This window comes from Diaphorina citri, unplaced genomic scaffold, assembly GCF_000475195.1.
Source record: "Diaphorina citri unplaced genomic scaffold, Diaci psyllid genome assembly version 1.1 scaffold224, whole genome shotgun sequence".
Lineage (NCBI taxonomy): Eukaryota > Metazoa > Arthropoda > Insecta > Hemiptera > Psyllidae > Diaphorina > Diaphorina citri.
This window is the reverse complement of record NW_007377661.1, coordinates 133,110-157,054: the sequence shown is the minus strand read 5'-3', so window position 1 is coordinate 157,054 and position 23,945 is coordinate 133,110. Positions and strand designations below refer to the sequence as shown.

Sequence of the window (23,945 nt, the reverse complement as noted above, 5' to 3'; positions counted from 1 at the left end):
TAAAATTAATATACTCACAGGTTCTTGTGAACAACAACTCGATGTATAGGACGGGGTGAGGACACGGACGTGTGAGAAAGCAGCACTCTATTCCTCGTATCAATACAGCACAACTCTCCCATGGTAGATCCTATCACCACATCTGTGTCACCGTACCACGCCACTGACTTCAAACCGATAGCGATGTCTTCGTAGATCACTAGAAAAGAAAGTTCAGGCTAGAACTAGAAAGTAGAAACCTAGAAACGCTAGTAGAGCCGTATTTTCTTATCGAACTTTTTTTTTAAAATTTTTCATCAAAAAATCGCAAAATTTCACTCAGAGGCCCTCTTTCAGATAACCATTGAAGTCATTCAGTGTCATACTGGCCTGTGGCAGCAAGTGTGGACATCCAAAGCGGAATTTCTTTAGTGGAATAAAAAAGTTACATAATAAAATCGTCCCGAAATCGAAGAGAGAAGGAAGACAGGATAGGAGAAAGCCAGCCGTTCCGAGAACGAACATTATCCGTTCAGGATGAAATCCTGATGTGATAATGTTCGTTCTCGGAACGGCTGGCTTTTTCCTATCCTGTCTTCCGTCTCTCTTCAATTTCGGGACGATAAGACCTTAGCAGTTACAGTTCCCTATGAAATTGAACAGATATACGAGCAGACTTGCCGAGTCGGATTTACTTGGGTACAATAATAATTATTCATTATAACTTCCTAGTTCTTTCCTATTTTGGGATTGAACTTTGAACCTCATCCATCGTAAATGAAACTTTCTAAGTCCCGATCTAAATCTAATTTTCTCATTCCCATTTTTCAGTGGCGGCCAAGTGCGCCCTGGCGGCCCGTGTGGACGCGGCTCACGACAGTGTTGACGGAGCCATCGGGCGGTCCTTTCGCGAGGACATCGAGAAAAAGCTGGACAAGTTGACGGAGCCCCCGCCCGTCAAGTTTGTGAAGCCTCTGCCAAAACCAATAGAGGCGGGGAGGAAGAAGAGGGGAGGAAAGCGAGTGAGAAAAATGAAGGAGCGTTATGCGATGACGGAGTTGAGGAAGCAGCAGAATAGACTGAGCTTTGCTGATGTGAGTATCAACATTCAACATTCAACATTTTTTTTTTAATATTTTTACAAAGTATAGGTACTAGTTCGTAGATTCGCATAAGTTTAACCCATCTTTAGGGGAAGTTGCCCCTACTTCTAAGTCTGCCCCTCAGAGTGGCCGGGTTTTTTGTGTATGATGGGTACTATTTAGACCAGTTATTAGAAACAGTCCTTCTGGATTTGGGAGGACATTTTATTTTTTTTTTTTTTTTTTTTTTTTTTTTTTTTTTTAATATTTTTACGAAGTATAGGTACTAGTTCGTAGATTCGCATTTTAAGTTTAACCCATCTTTTGGGGAAGTTGCCCCTACATGTAAGTCTCAGAGTGGGTTTTTTGTGTATGATGGGTACTAATTAGACCAGTTATTAGAAACAGTCAACCTTGGAACAACTCCTCTGTGAACTGGACTGAATGGTTCATTGAACTAAAATTGTCTCCCATAAAGGTATACAAAATTCGAAGTACAATTATGTGTGTAAATGAATCTAATGTGAACACTTGAACTACCAGTCACGGAATCAATAATTTGCATAATACAATTTTTTTTTTTACTCCGCCGAGAATCGAACCCGGGTCTCCCACGTGCAAGGCGAGCGCAGTGACCATTACACCATGGGAGCTGACTAATGTGAATATTTATCCCTTATGTATTCTAGATCGAGGACGATGCCTATCAAGAAGACTTGGGTTACTCTCGAGGTACCATAGGCAAGACCGGCGCCGGGCGCATTCGAACCCCGCAGGTGGACGAAAAAACCAAAGTCCGAATATCCAAGACACTGCAGAAAAATCTACAGCGACAGCAAGTATGGGGAGGTAGTACTACCGTGAAGAAGCAAGTCAGTGGTACCACTTCCAGTATAGCATTCACTCCATTACAGGTAATTATTCTCCTTATTTTTTATTAAGAAAATGGCCTTATGGTCAATTCTTGACATTAGCTAACAACAACATTCTTCTTCCTCGCCTTTTCCCGTGTTCAGACAGGGTCGGCGTTTTTCGTCAGCCTCTCAATCAGCCCTAGGGTGATTGCTTTGGGCTGAAATTTGGTTTTGGCTACAAAAAAAAATAATTAAAAGCGTCCTTTGCACTCAAGCTTTATCATGTCTTTAACAAGGGAAATTTAACTAGTATCCTCCCTGCTGTTCAAAGTCCCCCAGCCAGACTAAGCTGGTCTACTGTCTGTTTAATAATGTCCTCCAGCTAGACTAAGCTGGTCTACTCCCTGTTTAAAGTTCCCCAGTCAGACACTACAGAGCGCATTACAGAGATAATATGTATCTGATTGTTTTTTTTTTTTTTTTCTAATTTATTAAGTTTGAAAGCTATTGTGAGTAACAGATATCTGTAGCATTTTGATCTGATATTATTTTCCTTGGTTTGTGTTAAACAGGGACTGGAAATAGTTAACCCTCAGGCGGCAGAAAAGTCGTCCGGAGAAACTGGGGCCAAATACTTCTCCAACACCGCTGGATTTGTACGGGTTAATCAGTGAGGAGGAAACATGTGTATACCCCCAAGGTCGAGATTTGTTCATGACGTCTAATACGCCTAATACAATAAGTAGGTAGGTAATTGCTAATACATTAAGTAGGTACTTGTGTGTAAATAAGTTTGAAATTTGAACAGGATAGAAGGAACTCTAAAGACAGACGTACGTCTTATCGTCCCGAAATCGAAGAATGGAGGACAGGATAAGAAAAAGCCAACGTTCCGAAAACGAACATTATCTGTTTAGGATGAAGTTCGCTTCCGGCAGGAATCGAACCTGTGACCTAACGCTTACAAGGAAGGCGTGCTTTCTTATTTGATACCAGTAACTAGAATGGGCTGGCATTATGGATTGAGGTTTTGATATGTATAGGAACTGATTATAGGAATAATGTAATCAGGAGAAAAAAATAGAGCACCAGTTTTGGTAAATAATTATGTACAAATGATGTGATCCTTTATTGTTCATATTAGACAGATTTCGCAACGCATTTTTTTTGGGGATCGTTACGATGCTCGACGAGTTTTGGTTTCTGCGCATGACACACGTTTTGGGGTTTTGAACACGGGGATCGGAGTTACGATGTTTTGGCTTGAACATGGGGTTTTTTTTCGTATTACGAAAATGAAATTTCCATGTTAGAAACGCGCGTAAATTTAAATTCTTTTTGGATAGATCACGGTTATTTTACATTTTTGAAGGGGAAATTAATTTTGACTGAAATTTTTTGATGTTGGTAGGTATCTTAATTAATTCAGAAATTAATTAAAAACAAAAACATATCAAAAAACTCATTTTTTATGTAATAATTAATTATTAATTTTTTCTTTTCTTCGTTATCTGTTATGTTCTTTTTTTACCTATCGTTTTATTTGTACAAAAAAGAACGTAACAGATAACGAACACGGTGGAATAATTAAATTGAGAAAACAAATAAATAATTTTAAAAAATCATTGTTTCCTGTTTTTAATTAATTAATTCAAAAACTGATTTGAATAATTTGTTATTTAGGACAAGACAAAACATTGAACAAATTAAAGGTATGATTACTTGAGCGTCCGCTAGGTTCGCTTCGGTTTTCGGTTTCGGTTTTCGATCCCGTGCTAAATCTAAAAACATGATGTAAACAAGATGGCGCCAACATGGGTTGCGTTATGGGGATCAGGATTCGATGCGAAATCTCCCTAATGTTACGTGCGGCCAAACCCAACCTCGATTACCGTACAAATACGAATTACCGTACGCTGACATCTGGCAACACTGCTTCTTGCCCTCCCTTTTATTGCAGCCGTGCAGCGCGAAATTTTAATTTTTTAAAAAAATATTGATAAAAAAACTTTTTTTGCAAGTTGCATAATATTTTTTCATGTATTCATGTAATAAATTCAATTTTCTCACCTTTAAACACTAGAAATATGATTTTCCAATGTAGTATCTTTTCAGTTTTATGTATCCTTTTGTCTACAGTCTCACAGGTAAAATTTCAACCTTTGTTATTTGAACTTATTTGGCAGTATGCTGAGTATGCACTTACTTTTGAAATGTATGAGTTGACATAGGGACTCACAGGGGAAACTCCCAAATGCCTTATCTTACCACTTTTTATTTTAAACCAAGTAAATTTCATTCTAGTTTCCCAGAAAAACTGCAGATGAACTTTGGACTTCCTTGGCCCAGAAAAGCTTGAAATGACAAGTACTAATCATTACGGTAAACAGCAGGGCCCAGGTTCAATCCCAGCAGAGATGTGCAATTTAATCCTCATTTATTTGAGAAAACATTTTGAATGCTTTGTTTTAGGTGCATTCTAGTTATGAAGATGCAAGGTGCAAGTGTGTTTGCACTGTCAATAATGGAACCCAAGTTTACAAAAAACTCTACATTGCTACTGTACCTCCAAACAAGTGAGTTTTTTCGGCACTTGTGATCAATTTCATTATACCAATCTGTAAAAAATCAAACATAATGACGTCAGTGGATTTATGTTTAAATTGTCACTAGGCACTGAGCCACTGAGTGAGAATTTCAATTTGTAGGGTCATGCAATGTTTCCTGTAAGGATTCCTTGCTAAGCATAATAATATTTTCTTTTTCCAAACCTTGTTTTAATGTACTGTAGTAATCCACGGGCTGGGATAGTGCTTTGATCAAACTACACCTCGGATTTTCCACGAATACCAACCTCTGAATCAGTCAAATAGTTGTGACTTCCTAGTCTTTCAATCATAAGAGACACAGCTATAATAGCATTGATGTTCGGATTATAGAGAGAACATTCAATTAAAATAACTCGTGTCCGCTCATCCAACCACTTGTGAATAATCATCTGACTTAACCCTTGTGCCATGTTGGACTCCGAACTACCCAGATCCTTAACGTAGCCTCCTCCATTGTAAATGATATTTTTAGGCCCTTTACACATTGGAAGAATAGACATATAAGTATAAGTATATAAGTATAAGTAGGTATATAAGTATAAGTAGTGCTTTATAGACTGTCAGCTTAGAACAAGTTGTTCCATTATACCAACAGACATGTGAGTTTTAGTAGCACATTGGGTTAAGTTAAAGGATACACCAATCAGCTATTATTGAAAATCATTATGCATATGCATTAGAAAATGTTACTTGTGGTCTAAAAAATCAAATTAGTCAAATCCATTTTTTTTTTTTTTTTATGCTAAATGATTCAAGTCCATAATTATATGAGTAGGTACATAATAGGAAATAAATAATAATAGTAATTGTTAATTTTCCATGACTTTTCCAGATCAAATTTTTGAAACCATGTGAGGAGAAGCCCAATGCCAATTCTCCATTCAGTAGCAATCAAATGGACCCGAATGCTCTCAATATAACGATCATCCTGGCAGAGTTCTCAAGATCTATAGAACATTCCGTGACGCTGATGGTAAACAATATACGCGTATGGAAGTGGTACGGAAACAAGCTGTTATTGATACGTACGTCAAAATACGAACTACCAAAGATGAAGCGTTTATCCGACAGTTTGCCACGCTTGATGAAGCTCAGAAAGAAGAGATGAAGCGAGAGAAGCGTCGCATTCAGGAGCAATTACGACGAATCAAGAAAACTCAAGAGAGAGAACGGGTGGGTGTATTTCCTAAACATTCATCACTCAATCCATTCGCACCAAACAAACCTAGCTTACCAAGACAAGAAATACTTCCTGCACCTGACTCTCCACCCCGCTCCTCTACCCCCAGCAATATGTTCCATAGTAAACATAGATCAGACTCTTGAGACAAGAAATACTTCCTGCACCTGACTCTCCACCCCGCTCCTCTACTCCCAGCAATATGTTCCATAGTAAACATAGATCAGACTCTTCACTCACACCGAAACGAAAATACAAGAGCAAACCTGATCTGAAAGTCAAGTGTGGAGCATGTGGTCTTGTAGGTCATATGAGAACAAACAAGGCATGTCCTCAATATTCTCTAACCGGACAAATGCCTATGAACGTAGCAATGACTGAAGAACAAGAGGAAGAATACGGTAAGGTCATTGATTGTGATGAAGAGGCGCTTGTCAATGTAGAGGGAACTAAAGTAACTCTGTCTGGGAAGCTTATTAAACATGCTGAGGAAGTGAAGAGGAAATCATTACTTCTCAAAGTTCCTAAGGAAGCTCTACACGCGAAAAAGAAGAGAAAAGCGAATAATCCAGATAATCAGTTGGATTATTTGAAACGCCACCAGAAACCTGCGAACCGAAGGAGAACTGACCCAGTGGTTGTGTTGACGTCAATACTTGAGAAAATACTTAATGAAATGCGAGACATGAGTCAAACAGAACCTAATGTGAAACAGTTCTCATTCCCGGTGAATGCCAAACTAGTACCAGACTATTATAAAATTGTGACTCGACCCATGGATTTGCAAACGATAAGAGAAAATTTGCGCAGTAAAAAATATCAAAGCCGTGAGGAGTTCCTGGCTGATGTGAATCAAATTGTAGAAAACTCTACACTGTACAATGGTGCTAAGAGTATATTAACAGACGCCGCGCGGCGAATGTTAACACTCTGTGTTGAGTTATTGGGGAAGAAAGAAGAACTCCTCATGCGATTAGAGAAAGCAATTAATCCACTTCTCGATGATAATGACCAAGTGGCATTGAGCTTCATATTCGATGACATTGTTAATAACAAATTGAAAAACATGGCTGATGCATGGATTTTCATCAAGCCTGTTAATAAGAAGTTCTTTAAAGATTACTACAGTGTTGTTCAGAAACCCATGGATCTAGAAACCATCGGGAAGAAAGCACAGTCTCACAAGTATCATTCCAGATATGAATTCCTCGCAGACATAGAACTTATCTTGAGCAATAGTGTTCTGTATAATGGTCCTGGCTCTCAAGTGACGGAGAAGGCAGAGAAACTATTGGAGGAAGCAAAGTTAGCTCTGGAGAAATATGATGATCATTTGACACAACTAGAGAAAACAATCAGTCAAGTGCGAGCGCGTGCTATGGAACAAGCAGATGTAGATTCATTCTCTACATGGACACAAGACGACGATCAGTTCCAATCAGGCCTGGACAAAGAAGATTTTGAATATACCGATGCTGAGGGTAACATTAAGAAAGAGAACGATGGCGGGTTATTGGAAAAAGATTTGGAATTTTCTAGCGAAGAAGAAAGAGATGACACGATCAGTTCCAATCAGGCCTGGACAAAGAAGATTTTGAATATACGGATGCTGAGGGTAACATTAAGAAAGAGAACGATGGCGGGTTATTGGAAAAAGATTTGGAATTTTCTAGCGAAGAAGAAAGAGATGACATGATCAGTTCCAATCAGGCCTGGATAAAGAAGATTTTGAATATACTGATGCTGAGGGTAACATTAAGAAAGAGAACGATGGCGGGTTATTGGAAAAAGATTTGGAATTTTCTAGCGAAGAAGAAAGAGATGACAATGATATGGAAGAAGTGGTGGATGATGACAGTCAGCAAGCTGCAGAGGCAATGGTGCAACTTGGCAATATTACCTACTATACTGACCCTAATACAGAAGAAACTAGTATGGATGTTGATCCCAACTATGATCCTAGTGAGTTCCTCCTGAACAGAACGGAGCAACCTATGGTGAATAAACCCAGCAGCGGTGTGATGGGAAATGATGGGTTTATATTGAATCCTCAACAAGCAATGTCCAGTCATGATAGCGAGATCAAGACAGAAGATGATGATCTAGCAGGTGACTTGTGGTTTTAAATATCTATACGGTACATATCACAGGTTTAGAATTAATATAGATTACTAAAATCACGAGCTCCAGCTTCTTCGGGACTGATTTTTGATTAAAAATTAGGTCCTATCTATGGCTTTAGGATATATCTGTACAACTTAGTGCCACGCTAGGTTGAATCTTCAAATATGCAATGTGACCTTTACCTTCCACATGGTGTAGCTCTTATGATATTGCCTGAATGGAAAAAAAAGGCAGCTTCCTTTATGCACAATGACTTATTTTCAGGAATGAGAGTTCGTAGAAAGCGCAAAGCTCAGCGTGGCTTGCGTTTGGTGTTTTCCATCAAGAGACGCAAGTAGATCATCCGGTTAATGATGGTTGTATGTTACTATTCATGTAGAAGAATGTGTCCCTCTCTAATGGCCTTGGGTTGAATTCGAAAAGTCTGCAAGAGATCGTGGAAGTAATATTTTTTTATAGGTACCCAAACAAGAAGCAATCGAAAGCTAACTTCTCAAATGTAAACAAATGATAAAAAAAAAGCAGGATCCAGGATCCAAGAAAGAAAAGTAGAAAAGTGATTTTCCCAGATTTCCACTTCCAGTTCCTAGATACTTACAAATAAGTATACACTGTACACTCCTTTAACTCTCCAGGTAAGTAGATTCTCCTTTACTTCATAACAAGCCGATTTTTCTAACTTCCTAAAGTAAGCCATCCTTGCTTTTGGCTTTGTTCCTTTCCTGACGGCTGCAGTCACAATCTGGGACCTATCTCACACTGTTGGAAGGACTCCCTTTGGACACCCAGAGTTATATTCTGGTCTCTTTGCATGTCCATAGACTCCTATCTTTGTCTGGGTATTTACACTGCTCCCTTTTCTGAATCCCACTCAGGCTGGGTGAGTTTGATGTGAGGTGGGTAGCTTGTTGCTGAGGAGATACATTTAGGTTGTGGTTATGTACCGGGTTGAGATGAGCTCAGACTAGGTCAGACAGGATATTGTTTCTACAGTTTGGCATGGGAGTGCTAACTTAAAAACAAGGCAAGTTTACCACCCTTGCTTATATCAACCAGGTAGGTACATAACCACAACCTCAAGCTAAATCTCCTGTCACTACAAAGACATTAAACATTTATTTGGTAGGCAAATAGGTACAACTTGCTAATATTGATTTACCCGTTTTCAGATTCAACATGTCTTTAGCTGATGAGCTGCTGGCTGATATGAGATTACTACAGTGTTGTTCAGAAACCCATGGATCTAGAAACCATCGGGAAGAAAGCACAGTCTCACAAGTACCATTCCAGATATGAATTCCTCGCAGACATAGAACTTATCTTGAGCAATAGTGTTCTGTATAATGGTCCTGGCTCTCAAGTGACGGAGAGGATTACTACAGTGTTGTTCAGAAACCCATGGATCTAGAAACCATCGGGAAGAAAGCACAGTCTCACAAGTATCATTCCAGATATGAATTCCTCGCAGACATAGAACTTATCTTGAGCAATAGTGTTCTGTATAATGGTCCTGGCTCTCAAGTGACGGAGATTTTGAGGGGATCTTCACCCATAACTTTTTCCATATCTAAGCATTTCTAAATAAATATCAGACCTACCTAGTGCTTATCTTCCTCTCAACTTAAGACAACTACCTAACACCCTTTTTCAATCAAGCCCGTCAATAATTATTCAATTATTGTACATACATAAAAAAAACATCAATGAACGGAATTTTTCATATAATTTAGAAGAAATTTTATTAGATTCCATAATTTCAAACTATAGAGAAAGAAGGTACCTAACTTATAACTTTGTTTGATTAAAATATGAAGAAGCCTCATGAAAATCTGCCTGTGCTTTTGCTCGTGATCTGTATTAGCAGGCTTTGAAAATTTCTCCCACAAAGGGTGTCTATAGTAAGATTAATTATTTACCTGATGAGATTTCTACAAATTCTAGGTGCTTATCAATATTTGGTGGCACTTTATTGAAATCAAATCGTCTTTCAAGACCAATAATGTTCAAATTCTTTCTGGGGGATTCCATTCTTTATGTGGTAGCAGTAGGAGTATAGAACCAAATACAAGACAGTCAAGGAATGGTAATTACACAATTTTTCACACTGCAAGAAATAACAAATGAATGAAATAATCCAACTATCAATGTTTTCAGACTCAATTTTCCATGCTTATTATAAATGTGGAACCAAATACAAGACAGTCAAGGAATGGTAATTACACAATCTAATTCTTTTTCACACTGCAAGAAATAACAAATGAATGAAATAATCCAACTATCAATGTTTTCAGACTCAATTTTCCATGCTTATTATAAATGTAACTGACCAACTACTTTCACTTTTTGTTAATAGGCATATCAGATATAGGAATTTTCTCAGTAATTGTTTTCTTTTTTGTCAGCCTCTCAATCAGCCCTAGGGTGATTGCTTTGGGCTGACATTTGGTTTTGGCTACAAAAAAATTTACAAGCGTCCTTTGCACTCAAGCTCTATCATGTCTTTAACAAGGGAAATTTAACTAGTATCTTCCCTGCTGTTCAAAGTCCCCCAGCCAGACTAAGCTGGTCAACTCTCTGTTTAATAATGTCCTCCAGCTAGACTAAGCTGGTCTACTCTCTGTTTAATAATGTCTTCCAGCTAGACGAAGCTGGTCTACTCTCTGTTTAATAATGTCTTCCAGCTAGACCAAGCTGGTCTACTCTCTGTTTAATAATGTCCTCCAGCTAGACTAAGCTGGTCTACTCTCTGTTTAAAGTTCCCCAGCCAGACACTACAGAGATAATACGAATCTATTTGATTGTTTTTTTTTTTTTTTTTTATTTTCTCAGATATTGTTTTTTTATCCTAATAAACTCTTAATACTCTCTATTGTTATTTAATAAGGAATAAAGTAAATTTGAAGTTGGTTGTTGGTATTAGAATTTAACTTTTATTTTAACAAATTAAACACACATTTTGCAAACTTTCCCTAAAATTGAAAATTTGTTAAATTCAAATATTTCCCGCGCTTAAGAAGCGTGAGAAGTTAGCACTTAGCACTCAAAGCGATCGAAAGCTAACTTCTCAAATGTAAACAAATGATAAAAAAAAAAAAAAGCAGGATCAGGAAAGAAAAGTAGAAAAGTGATTTTCCCAGATTTCCACTTCCAGTTCCAGTTCCTAGGTAGGTACGTACAAATAAGTATACACTCCTTTAACTCTCCAGGTAAGTAGATTCTCCTTTACTTCATAACAAGCCGAATTTTCTAACTTCCTAAAGTAAGCCATCCTTGCTCTTGGCTGTGTTCCTTTCCTGACGGCTGCAGTCACTATCTGGGACCTATCTCACATCCACTTCAAGTTCCTAGGTACTTACAAATAAGTAATTAAGTATACATTCCTTTAACTCTCCAGGTAAGTAGGTTCTCCTTTACTTCATAACAAGCCGATTTTTCTAACTTCCTAAAGTAAGCCATCCTTGCTCTTGGCTGTGTTCCTTTCCTGACGGCTGCAGTCACTATCTGGGACCTATCTCACACTGTTGGAAGGACCCCCTTTGGACACCCAGAGTTAATATCTGGTCTCTTTAAATGTCCATAGACTCCTATCTTTGTCCGGGTATTTACACTGCTCCCTTTTCTAAATCCCACTCAGGCTGGGTGAGGTTGATGTGAGGTGGGTAGCTTGTTGCTGAAAAGATACATTTAGGTTGTGGTTATGTACCGGGTTGAGATGAGCTCAGACTAGGTGAGGCAGGATATTGTTTCTACAGTTTGGCATGGGAGTGGCAACTTAAAAACACTTACCTCAACATTGTTTTATTTTGTTTTCCAGGCTAAATCAATTCATCAAATAGCCAAGCTTCGGAATTCAGAACAGTTGCAAAATGTGATGACAAGCATAGAGAAATATCAGAAGAGCAATCAATCCCAAGCACCCATTGTAGGGCCAGTAGAGTCAGATCCTGAATATCAACTCATTGTTGAAGCCAACAACTTGGCCGTTGAAATTGATACTGAAATAGGTAAATGAAAGTTGTGTGCTTCTCTCATTTAAAATAACCAATTGATATAATTATGGAAGTACTTTAAAATGAATCTTTTTTTTTCTTTTTCAAAGAAGTTTGATAGAAGGAACTGTACCTAATGTCGTCTTTAAATAACATCCTTAAATACAGAGTATAAGTAAAAAAAGTAGCTAGGCCTTTACCTACGAAGTCTCTGTATTTCTTAGGGAATGTGGTCATAAAAAAAGGTTCTATAGGTATTCTTGGGAACGGTTAAGAATTTTGAAGTAAGTAAGTAAATCAAGATAAGAATCAACTCTTGTCAGGTCAGAATTCAGCCCAAACTCAGAATTCTTTTCTAAAGCCTTGAGATTTAAATAAGTATCACTTAAGTAAACAATAAATATCTTTATTTTGGGTTTCCAGGTCTTATTCTAGTAAATCAAGATAAGAATCAACTCTTGTCAAGTCAGAATTCAGCCCAAACTTAGAATTCTTTTCTAAAGCCTTGAGATTTAAATAAGTATCACTTAAGTAAACAATAAATATCTTTATTTTGGGTTTCCAGGTCTTATTCACCGATTTGCTGTGGAGAAATACAACAAGAGGTTTCCTGAATTGGACACCCTGGTAGTATCACCTCTTGAATACAAGTAAATCAAGATAAGAATCAACTCTTGTCAGGTCAGAATTCAGCCCAAACTCAGAATTCTTTTCTAAAGCCTTGTGATTTAAATAAGTATCACTTAAGTAAACAATAAATATCTTTATTTTGGGGTTCCAGGTCTTATTCACCGATTTGCTGTGGAGAAATACAACAAGAGGTTTCCTGAATTGGACACCCTGGTAGTATCACCTCTTGAATATCTGAGAACTGTGCGAGAACTAGGCAACGACTTGGATCAAACAAAGAACAATGAAACTCTACAGCAAGTGCTTACACAGGCAACCATCATGGTGGTTTCTGTCACAGCTTCCACTACTCAAGGGTAAGATTAACAAAATTTGGAGATTAATGAGAGTTTCATTCTTGCATGCTAAGATAAAAACAACAAACCTAATATCTTAATTTTATATTTTTAATGTATTTGTTTGTTCTGATTCCAGTCAGTTGCTGTCAGAGGAAGAACTCTCAGAGGTGTATCAGGCTTGTGACATGGCATTTGAACTGAATCAGTTCAAGACGAGCATATTTGAATATGTAGAGAGTAGAATGACATACATAGCTCCCAACCTGTCTGCCATTGTAGGTGCCTCTACTGCAGCAAAGATGATGGGTAAGAGACTTTTTACATTTTTGCCATTTGAAATTTGTAAAAAAAAAATTGAATGGAAAGTTGAATTCCATGTAAAAGTGTCTATTGAATAGGATTTTTCTCATCCCTGTTCTGATATCAAGGATATTTGACTGTAAATACCAATACATTTTTGCCATTTGAAATTTGTAAAAAAATTGAATGAAAAGTTGAATTCCATGTAAAAGTGTCTATTGAATAGGATTTTTCTCATCCCTGTTCTGATATCAAGGATATTTGACTGTAAATACCAATATTTTTCTCCATCCAAAAATTTGTGTACGTAAACTTGTGACCGTGACAGTTTTTACACAACTCACCAACTCACTGTCAAACATTCTAATCTTGTATTACTTACTTGGTTTGCAGGTGTGGCTGGTGGTTTGAGCAGATTATCCAAGATGCCTGGTAAACTTGTGACAGTTTTTACACAACTCCCCAACTCACTGTCAAACATTCTAATCTTGTATTACTTACTTGGTTTGCAGGTGTGGCTGGTGGTTTGAGCAGATTATCCAAGATGCCTGCATGTAATATTCTCTTACAAGGTGCTCAGAAGAAACTTCTCTCTGGCTTTTCACAGACTTCTGTTCTACCTCACACGGGATTTGTGTACTATTCCAGTTTGGTGCAAGATTATCCAGCCGACATGCGAAGGAAGGCAGCCAGATTAGGTAATCTTTGAATAGCCAGCCTAGTTAGCTTGGTTGGTATCGCTCACAGACTTCTGTTCTACCTCACACGGGATTTGTGTACTATTCCAGTTTAGTGCAAGATTATCCAGCCGACATGCGAAGGAAGGCAGCCAGATTAGGTAATCTTTGAATAGCCAGCCTAGTTAGCTTGGTTGGTATCGTGTCTGTCTTGTAAGCGCTAGGCCGCGGGTTCGATTCACGCCCGGAGCGGATTTTATCCTGATGTGATAATGTTCGTTCTCGGAACGGCTGGCTTTTTCCTATCCTGTCTTCCGTCTCTCTTCAATTTCGGGACGATAAGACCTTAGCAGTTACAGTTCCCTATGAAATTGAACAGATATACGAGCAGACTTGCCGAGTCGGATTTACTTGGGTACAATAATAATTATTCATTATAACTTCCTAGTTCTTTCCTATTTTGGGATTGAACTTTGAACCTCATCCATCGTAAATGAAACTTTCTAAGTCCCGATCTAAATCTAATTTTCTCATTCCCATTTTTCAGTGGCGGCCAAGTGCGCCCTGGCGGCCCGTGTGGACGCGGCTCACGACAGTGTTGACGGAGCCATCGGGCGGTCCTTTCGCGAGGACATCGAGAAAAAGCTGGACAAGTTGACGGAGCCCCCGCCCGTCAAGTTTGTGAAGCCTCTGCCAAAACCAATAGAGGCGGGGAGGAAGAAGAGGGGAGGAAAGCGAGTGAGAAAAATGAAGGAGCGTTATGCGATGACGGAGTTGAGGAAGCAGCAGAATAGACTGAGCTTTGCTGATGTGAGTATCAACATTCAACATTTTTTTTTTTTAATATTTTTACGAAGTATATAGGTACTAGTTCGTAGATTCGCATAAGTTCAACCCATCTTTTGGGCAAGTTGCCCCTACATCTAAGTCTCAGAGTGGCCGGGTTTTTTGTGTATGATGGGTACTATTTAGACCAGTTATTAAAAACAGTCCACCTTGGAACAACTCCTCTGTGAACTGGACTGAGTGGTTCAATGAACTAAAATTGTCTCCCATAAAGGTATACAAAATTCGAAGTACAATTATGTGTGTAAATAAATCTAATGTGAACACTTGAACTACCAGTCACGGAATCAATAATTTGCATAATACAAATGTTTTTTTACTCCGCCGAGAATCGAACCCGGGTCTCCCACGTGCAAGGCGAGCGCAGTGACCATTACACCATGGGAGCTGACTAATGTGCCATTAGCGTGCAATAATTCTTAAAGGATTCCTATTGGGCTGTTCATACAACATCCAAAGTGAACAAACATTTCTACAAAGCTAAGACCAAACCTAGTTGAATCAGCAACAGTAAAACAAGATTCAAATATAGAATCTAAAGGAAGTTTTCAATTTTGTTGAAACAATCATCATCCCTTATATATTCTAGATCGAGGACGATGCCTATCAAGAAGACTTGGGCTACTCTCGAGGTACCATAGGCAAGACCGGCGCCGGGCGCATTCGAACCCCGCAGGTGGACGAAAAAACCAAAGTCCGAATATCCAAGACACTGCAGAAGAATCTTCAGCGACAACAAGTATGGGGCGGTAGTACTACCGTGAAGAAGCAAGTCAGTGGTACCACTTCCAGTATAGCATTCACTCCATTACAGGTAATTATTCTCCTTATTTTTTATTAAGAAAATGGCCTAATGGTCAATTCTTGACATTAGCTAACAACAACATTCTTCTTCCTCGCCTTTTCCGTGTTCAGATCGGGTCGGCGTTTGTCGTCAGCCTCTCAATCAGCCCTAGGGTGATTGCTTTGGGCTGACATTTGGTTTTGGCTACAAAAAAAAAAAATTACAAGCGTCCTTTGCACTCAAGCTCTATCATGTCTTTAACAAGGGAAATTGAACTAGTATCCTCCCTGCTGTTCAAAGTCCCCCAGCCAGACTAAGCTGGTCTACTCTCTGTTTAAAGTTTCCCAGTCAGACAATACAGAGCGCATTACAGAGATAATACATATCTATTTGATTGTGTTTTTTTTTTTTTAATTTATTAAGTTTGAAAGCTATTGTGAGTAACAGATATCTGTAGCATTTTGATCTGATATTATTTTCCTTGGTTTGTGTTAAACAGGGACTGGAAATAGTTAACCCTCAGGCGGCAGAAAAGTCGTCCGGAGAAACTGGGGCCAAATACTTCTCCAACACCGCTGGATTTGTACGGGTTAATCAGTGAGGAGGAAACATGTGTATACCCCCAAGGTCGAGATTTGTTCATGACGTCTAATACGCCTAATACAATAAGTAGGTAGGTAATTGCTAATACATTAAGTAGGTACTTGTGTGTAAATAAGTTTGAAATCTGAGGAGGAAACATGTGTATACTCCCAAGGTCGAGATTTGTTAATCATGACGTCTAATACGCCTAATACAATAAGTAGGTAGGTAATTGCTAATACATTAAGTAGGTACTTGTGTGTAAATAAGTTTGAAATTCATCCATATGGTGGATAGTTTCAATGAACATGTTATTTACCTAATAGTTTTTTTTCGTCTTCTTTTCAATGGCCATTAGCTTGATAGCTTGTAATAATTCTTAAAGGATTCCTATTGGGCTGTTCATACAACATCCAAAGTTGAATCAGCAACAGTAAAACAAGATTCAAATATAGAATCTAAAGGAAGTTTTCAATTTTGTTGAAAAAATCATACTGAAAACATTTATCTCTGTTTACAGGACGAGACTGTCATCGTGGGCCCAGGTATTGGAGTTCGAGAGTTCAGTGGCCCCTCATCTGGTAGTGGTAGTGCTCACCCCATGGGTATGCGAAGTGGAAATGCCATCCATATTGTGGATAGTTTCTATGAACATCTTATTTACCTAACAGTTTTTTTTTCTTCTTCTTCTTCTTTTCAATGGCCATTAGCTTGCAATAATTCTTAAAGGATTCCTATTGGGCTGTTCATACAACATCCAAAGTGAATAAACATTTCTACAAAGCGAAGACCAAACCTAGTTGAATCAGCAACAGTAAAACAAGATTCAAATATAGAATCTAAAGGAAGTTTTCAATTTTGTTGAAACAATCATACTAAAAACATTTCTTATCTCTGTTTACAGGACGAGACTGTCATTGTGGGCCCAGGTATTGGAGTTCGAGAGTTCAGTGGCCCCTCATCTGGTAGTGGTAGTGCTCACCCCATGGGTATGCGAAGTGGAAATGTTTTAAACCGTGTGGGACATCAGCAGGACAAGTGGAAGAGACAGGTGCTTGAGCAAAGACGCAACATTTACGACAAGCATACCATGTTAAACTAATGCCCAACTTTATCTCATATCATACTTAGTACCTTCTGGAAGTCTCCATAAATTAGTAGATTTTTTTTCAAGAGGTTTGATAGAGGGAACTGTAACTGCTAAGGTGTTATCGTCCCAAAAGTGAAGAGAGGACAGGATAGGAGAAAGCCAGCTGTTCCAAGAACCCTATTCGTCCAGGATAAAATACGCCCTGGGCGGGAATCGAACCCGCGACCTAGCGCTTACAAGGCAGATGCGCTACCCTCCAAGCTTACTAGGTTGGCAAATTAGTAGATTAGTCTGTTAATACATAATATTACAACTAGTGGACTAGTCCCTTGAGGAATGGATGGAAAGCCAATAGTACAACTTACTTACTGATGATTCTTCAATAGTGATGAATAGTATACACTTTGTTACTCTGTACAGACTCCCCTGATATGAATGTCTGTGTATTGTTTGGTATGATACTCAAGTGAAACTAATGAACATCCTTTTTTATTTCCCCTTACCCATAAGTAGGTATACTTCTATATTTTTTATTGTTTTTATTATTAATTATATGGTTATTTTTATTTGTATTTTATTAATAATTTAACAAGGTCTCAATATTTGTGAGTGAGAGATATAGGTGAAAGAGAAGAGACCAAGCAAATGATGTTAACTCTTCAAGCACAGTCCTATGTAAACTTGAAATACAATATTGAAAAGTGAAAACACTTATAGTTTGAGGAAACTAGATGTAAAAATATAGAATACTTATTGTAATTTTGTATTTCAGAAAAAAAAATATATATATGTATTGTTTGGTATGATACCCAAGTGAAACTAATGAACATTCTTTTTTATCTCCCCTTACCCATAGGTATACTTCTTTATTTATTGTTTTTATTATTAATTATATGGTTATTTTTATTTGTATTTTATTAGTAATTTAATAAGGTCTCAATATTTGTGAGTGAGAGATATAGGTGAAAGAGAAGAGACCAAGCAAATGATGTTAACTCTTCAAGCACAGTCCTATGTAAACTTGAAATACAATATTGAAAAGTGAAAACACTTATAGTTTGAGGAAACTAGATGTAAAAATATAGAATACTTATTGTAATTTTGTATTTCAGAAAAAAAATATATATATATTATAAAAATAAAATATAGATAGAATTAAATGCTGGCTAATAAAAATAGATGTGTTCTTCTATCTTGGAAGTTTGATTGTCAGAAATTATTTAAACAAGAAGGCCCCTAGTAAAGGTTACACACACACATAAAACATACATTGGTAGTAAAATTACCCAATTTAAAATTCACAATAAGCCTGAATTGAGTACATACAAAAAGAGAAACAATCAATATGGTCAAGAATGAATAGTACAATGAAGCTAGGGTGTACCACCTCATTTTACCAGCTTTAAAAAAAAAATTGATGTTTTTTTTAATAATATACCTACTACCTACTAAGCAATTTCATAAACACAACTTATATAAATCCGTAGTATGTACCTATCATAAATGCAAAAACATGATAAAACATGACATAAAATAGTAATAATAAAATAGGTATTAACTCCCTTCCCCCCAGCACCTTATAAAAATACTACAGCACATACAATTATAAAACATGACATAAAATAGTAATAATAAAATAGGTATTAACTCCCCTCCCCCCAGCACCTTATAAAAATACTACAGCACATACAATAAGCAAAAAACAGATACTGACAAGGTATATGAAACTTAAAAATAACAATAATTTGGCTTATCTCAGGTTACTTATTGTCATACAGAGAATAAATCCCAATTCATAATTAATTAAGAAAGGAAGAACATTCATAGTATTTAATTTCCAATGATTAATGATGAAACATTGCTAATCTACTTTTAAGACAAAATAAACACAAAGAGTTGAATATTAAAATTGAAGGATAAAGTCAAGAGGTCTAGATTTGGCTCCCTATGAGTTAGTAGGTACATTGTTCTATTTATAGAAAATTCAATCAAGTTTATACCTATTATTATTTTTTTTCTTTCACTCTTCCTATACTAAATTGAAGAGCTACGTAAACAAGTAGCAACCAGCAATCAAAAAGCCAATTTTCTAATAGTAGTTTAAATTGTGAGGTCTTTGGGAAAGATAAGATGTTTACTTCTTTCACTCTTCCTATACTAAATTGAAGAGCTATGTAAACAAGTAGCAACCAGCAATCAAAAAGCCAATTTTCTAATAGCTTTCACTCTTCCTATACTAAATTGAAGAGCTATGTAAACAAGTAGCAACCAGCAATCAAAAAGCCAATTTTCTAATAGGTTTTCAAGAGGTTTGATAGAGGGAACTGTAACTGCTAAGGTGTTATCGTCCCAAAAGTGAAGAGAGGACAGGGTAGGAGAAAGCCAGCTGTTCCAAGAACCCTATTCGTCCAGGATAAAATACGCCCTGGGCGGGAATCGAACCCGCGACCTAGCGCTTACAAGGCAGATGCGCTACCCTCCAAGCTTACTAGGTTGGCAAATTAGTAGATTAGTCTGTTAATACATAATATTACAACTAGTGGACTAGTCCCTTGAGGAATGGATGGAAAGCCAATAGTACAACTTACTTACTGATGATTCTTCAATAGTGATGAATAGTATACAGTATACACTTTGTTACTCTGTACAGACTCCCCTGATATGAATGTCTGTGTATTGTTTGGTATGATACTCAAGTGAAACTAATGAACATCCTTTTTTATTTCCCCTTACCCATAAGTAGGTATACTTCTATATTTATTGTTTTTATTATTAATTATATGGTTATTTTTATTTGTATTTTATTAATAATTTAACAAGGTCTCAATATTTGTGAGTGAGAGATATAGGTGAAAGAGAAGAGACCAAGCAAATGATGTTAACTCTTCAAGCACAGTCCTATGTAAACTTGAAATACAATATTGAAAAGTGAAAACACTTATAGTTTGAGGAAACTAGATGTAAAAATATAGAATACTTATTGTAATTTTGTATTTCAGAAAAAAAAATATATATATATTATAAAAATAAAATATAGATAGAATTAAATGCTGGCTAATAAAAATAGATGTGTTCTTCTATCTTGGAAGTTTGATTGTCAGAAATTATTTAAACAAGAAGGCCCCTAGTAAAGGTTACACACACACATAAAACATACATTGGTAGTAAAATTACCCAATTTAAAATTCACAATAAGCCTGAATTGAGTACATACAAAAAGAGAAACAATCAATATGGTCAAGAATGAATAGTACAATGAAGCTAGGGTGTACCACCTCATTTTACCAGCTTTAAAAAAAAAATTGATGTTTTTTTTAATAATATACCTACTACCTACTAAGCAATTTCATAAACACAACTTATATAAATCCGTAGTATGTACCTATCATAAATGCAAAAACATGATAAAACATGACATAAAATAGTAATAATAAAATAGGTATTAACTCCCCTCCCCCCAGCACCTTATAAAAATACTACAGCACATACAATAAGCAAAAAACAGATACTGACAAGGTATATGAAACTTAAAAATAACAATAATTTGGCTTATCTCAGGTTACTTATTGTCATACAGAGAATAAATCCCAATTCATAATTAATTAAGAAAGGAAGAACATTCATAATATTTAATTTCCAATGATTAATGATGAAACTTTGCTAATCTACTTTTAAGACAAAATAAACACAAAGAGTTGAATATTAAAATTGAAGGATAAAGTCAAGAGGTCTAGATTTGGCTCCCTATGAGTTAGTAGGTACATTGTTCTATTTATAGCAGTTTAAATTGTGAGGTCTTTGGGAAAGATAAGATGTTTACTGTGGTAATGAAAGAGGTTGGCCTTCAATAGGAGCAATGAAATCTTCACTCTCTATTTCATATTTGTGTGTCTTCTTGAAAATATTTAAATTCATTTTGATAGCAAATTTAGCTTTGGATGTTGTGGACAGAGGAGCATAGTCAGGTCTACTCTCAACAATTCTTTTTTCATGCATTATTTCTGGACCCAAAAGTTGCTTGAATTTAGCATTTAAGTGCCTGCGTAACAGAGTTCTATCTAATGGTATAGCTAACACTGTAGCCAACAATTCTGCATTGAATTTTGGTTCATAAATCAAGAAAGCTCCATGTACTCCTGAGGCTCTGAGGTGTGATGCATATTCTGATAAGTCAACACCTTCAAGCCATTGCATAACTCTGTGTACAGTCCAGCAAGCAATATGTTCTGGTGTCATTGGTTCATCAAGAAATTCTCTGCGTACAAAGCAGCTTTGATTGAAATTACACTTTCTAAGCAATCTTATACCAGAACGTAAACTGTAGATGTGATATTCATTATTGATGTGTAATGCATTCAAATCATGAGTAGTCAATCTGTGTAACATACGTCCATCAATAGAATTTTTTGAAAAAATTTGCTTATACTGGACTAGACCAATATCATCAAGCCACTGTAAAACTCCATGAACATCCATCTTGCCTGCATGTATTAGTAACTCATCTGTACATCCTTTCTTACTTAGTAAAGCCAAGTGTAATTTCTTTCTGAGTAATGGATTTTTTATTTCAAGATTTTTTTCTATCTCTCCATTTGTAGAATTGAGAAGTGTTACACTTGACTTGACCCACTTCTTGGCATTTACAAGAGACTGATCACTTAGACCCATCTCAGCTAGCCATGCAAGGATGGTGTCTACAGGCCAATCTTGAAATGGTATTTTTTCATTCTTAACATCTGTCCTTTGTTTGTATTGACTGTACAAAGTACATGGTGTAACTGTTCCTCTGATAAATCCACCTCTGACAAAGCCACCAGTGCTATCAAGAGAAGCATTAGCTTCTCTATCAGCCAAATCAGGTGCTGAATTACTTCTGTCAGCATCCACTAGTGATTTATTAGGAGCTGAATTTACAGGAGGGATTGGTGAAATTTGATCCAACAGATGACTTCTTTGTGCTGAGGATTGTCTTGGCAAGCTAGAGAATTGGTTAACATTGGCAGCAGGGCTAGAATTTGGAGTGGCATGCACTTACTTTTGATATGTATGAGTTGACATAGGGAACTCCCAAATGCCTTATCTTACCACTTTTTATTTTAAACCAAGTAAATTTCATTCTAGTTTCCCAGAAAAATTGCAGATGATCTTTGGACTTCCTTGGCCCAGAAAAGCTTGAAATGACAAGTAGGTACTAATCATTACGGTAAACAGCAGGGCCCAGGTTCAATCCCAGCAGAGATGTGCAGTTTAATCCTCATTTATTTGAGAAAACATTTTGAATGCTTTGTTTTAGGTACATTCTAGTTATGAAGATGCAAGGTGCAAGTGTGTTTGCACTGTCAATAATGGAACCCAAGTTTATGCACTTACTTTTGAAATGTATGAGTTGACATAGGGACTCGCAGGGGAAACTCCCAAATGCCTTATCTTACCACTTTTTATTTTAAACCAAGTAAATTTCATTCTAGTTTCCCAGAAAAACTGCAGATGAACTTTGGACTTCCTTGGCCCAGAAAACCTTGAAATGACAAGTACTAATCATTACAGGTCTCTAACATACACCTGCCTCAGCATAGAATAGAATATGCCCTGCTTTCCTGCTTATACTGCCAGAATGAGACTGTAAAGTCCCTTTACTCCCACAGTCTAAACACTGGTCATGGTCAAGATGATCACCTGGTAAACAGCAGGGCACAGGTTCAATCCCAGCAGAGATGTGCAATTTAATCCTCATTTATTTGAGAAAACATTTTGAATGCTTTGTTTTAGGTGCATTCTAGTTATGAAGATGCAAGGTGCAAATGTGTTTGCACTGTCAATAATGGTACCCAAGTTTACAAAAAACTCTACATTGCTACTGTACCTCCAAACAAGTGAGTTTTTTTCTTTGCTGCAATGTAATTTTTTTTGTCTTTTTTTTTTCTCCAAAATTTTTTTGAAGCTTTCAGACCCCATACCCATCTAAGTTTTGACACTAAGTGCTGTTTGTCCACTTTCATATGGCAGGTTTTTTTCAGCTTTTCAGAAGAAGTATGTTTTTGAATATATGAAAATGTAAATGTAAATGCAATTTCTTTGTGTTATTATGTCACAACTTTGGTGCTCACTGCAGCATTGTAGGATTTTTCCCATAAGGGATAAGTTTTGTTCTTGGAACGGCTGACTCTCTCCTATCATGTCCCCTTCTCTTCAATATCAGGACCATAAGACCTCTGTTTGTACAGTTCCCTCTATCAAAACTCTTGAAAAACTAGTTGGAAAAAGGCAAACTCTCATTTGAATAATGTTGGATAGAAGTAGGTACTTACCTGGTTTGGTTTTGGTGATTTCTACAAGTTGTTGTGCTGCCTGACTCACACTCATAAACCTGGGTGGTAGGTACTGGCGTGTTTTCTTAGTAAGACTTTCCAGTGTGGGCTCCTTCACTTGAATATCTGAAAATATGAAATAGATGACAAATAGCTACAAACACTAATTGTAATTAGGGTTGACGTTACAGAGCCATTTTGCTAAAATACAAAGCAGTTCAGCTGATGGAACCTACTGAAAAATATCTGCTGTGGGACATGGTGGGATTCGAACCCGGGACCTTCTGCATGGCAAGCAAGCGCGTTACCACTGGACCAACCGTGTTTATTATTACTTATAAATGTAAATGCAATTTCTTTGTGTTATTATGTCACAACTTTGGTGCTCACTGCAGCATTGTAGGATTTTTCCCATTAGTATCTCAATAATCCTAACAACCAATGTTTACCTACCATGCTGGCACCGGTCGCTATGCGCATTTACATGTCATAGCTACTCATCAACCACTAGTTTCATCCTTTCATCAAATCTATTGATTCTGGAAACCAACCTCAGTGGTGTAGTGGTTAGCG

The 23,945-nt window shown here is 37.0% G+C and overlaps 3 protein-coding genes across 3 annotated transcripts in view; 1 reads left to right on the top strand and 2 right to left on the bottom strand.

Annotated features, from left to right (window-relative positions):
- LOC108252015 (methylosome protein 50) overlaps positions 1-11,119 on the bottom strand; it is a 16,962-nt gene extending 5,843 nt beyond the window's left edge. The window contains exons 1-3 of the mRNA XM_017442791.2: positions 11,005-11,119; positions 10,012-10,069; positions 9,745-9,882 (exon numbers count right to left, since the gene is read on the bottom strand). Coding sequence (XP_017298280.2) covers positions 9,745-9,856 — 112 coding nt within the window. The 5' untranslated portion in view covers positions 9,857-9,882; positions 10,012-10,069; positions 11,005-11,119. The remainder of the gene's footprint in view (positions 1-9,744; positions 9,883-10,011; positions 10,070-11,004) is intronic.
- The window catches only part of LOC103506255 (U4/U6 small nuclear ribonucleoprotein Prp31), an 18,339-nt gene extending 2,313 nt beyond the window's left edge, over positions 1-16,026 (top strand). The window contains exons 3-9 of the mRNA XM_017442792.2: positions 11,643-11,832; positions 12,599-12,803; positions 12,922-13,091; positions 13,598-13,783; positions 14,310-14,572; positions 15,198-15,422; positions 15,892-16,026. Coding sequence (XP_017298281.1) covers positions 11,643-11,832; positions 12,599-12,803; positions 12,922-13,091; positions 13,598-13,783; positions 14,310-14,572; positions 15,198-15,422; positions 15,892-15,993 — 1,341 coding nt within the window. The 3' untranslated portion in view covers positions 15,994-16,026. The remainder of the gene's footprint in view (positions 1-11,642; positions 11,833-12,598; positions 12,804-12,921; positions 13,092-13,597; positions 13,784-14,309; positions 14,573-15,197; positions 15,423-15,891) is intronic.
- Positions 16,027-19,851: 3,825 nt separating this feature from the next.
- LOC103506254 (liprin-beta-1) lies at positions 19,852-23,863 on the bottom strand. Its single transcript, XM_017442774.2, has 3 exons — positions 23,857-23,863; positions 23,373-23,498; positions 19,852-22,094 (listed from the first exon to the last, which is right to left on the bottom strand). Exons 1-3 carry the CDS (start codon positions 23,861-23,863, stop codon positions 20,881-20,883), a joined length of 1,347 nt encoding a protein of 448 aa, XP_017298263.1. The 3' UTR covers positions 19,852-20,880.
- Between the last annotated feature and the right edge of the window lie 82 nt (positions 23,864-23,945).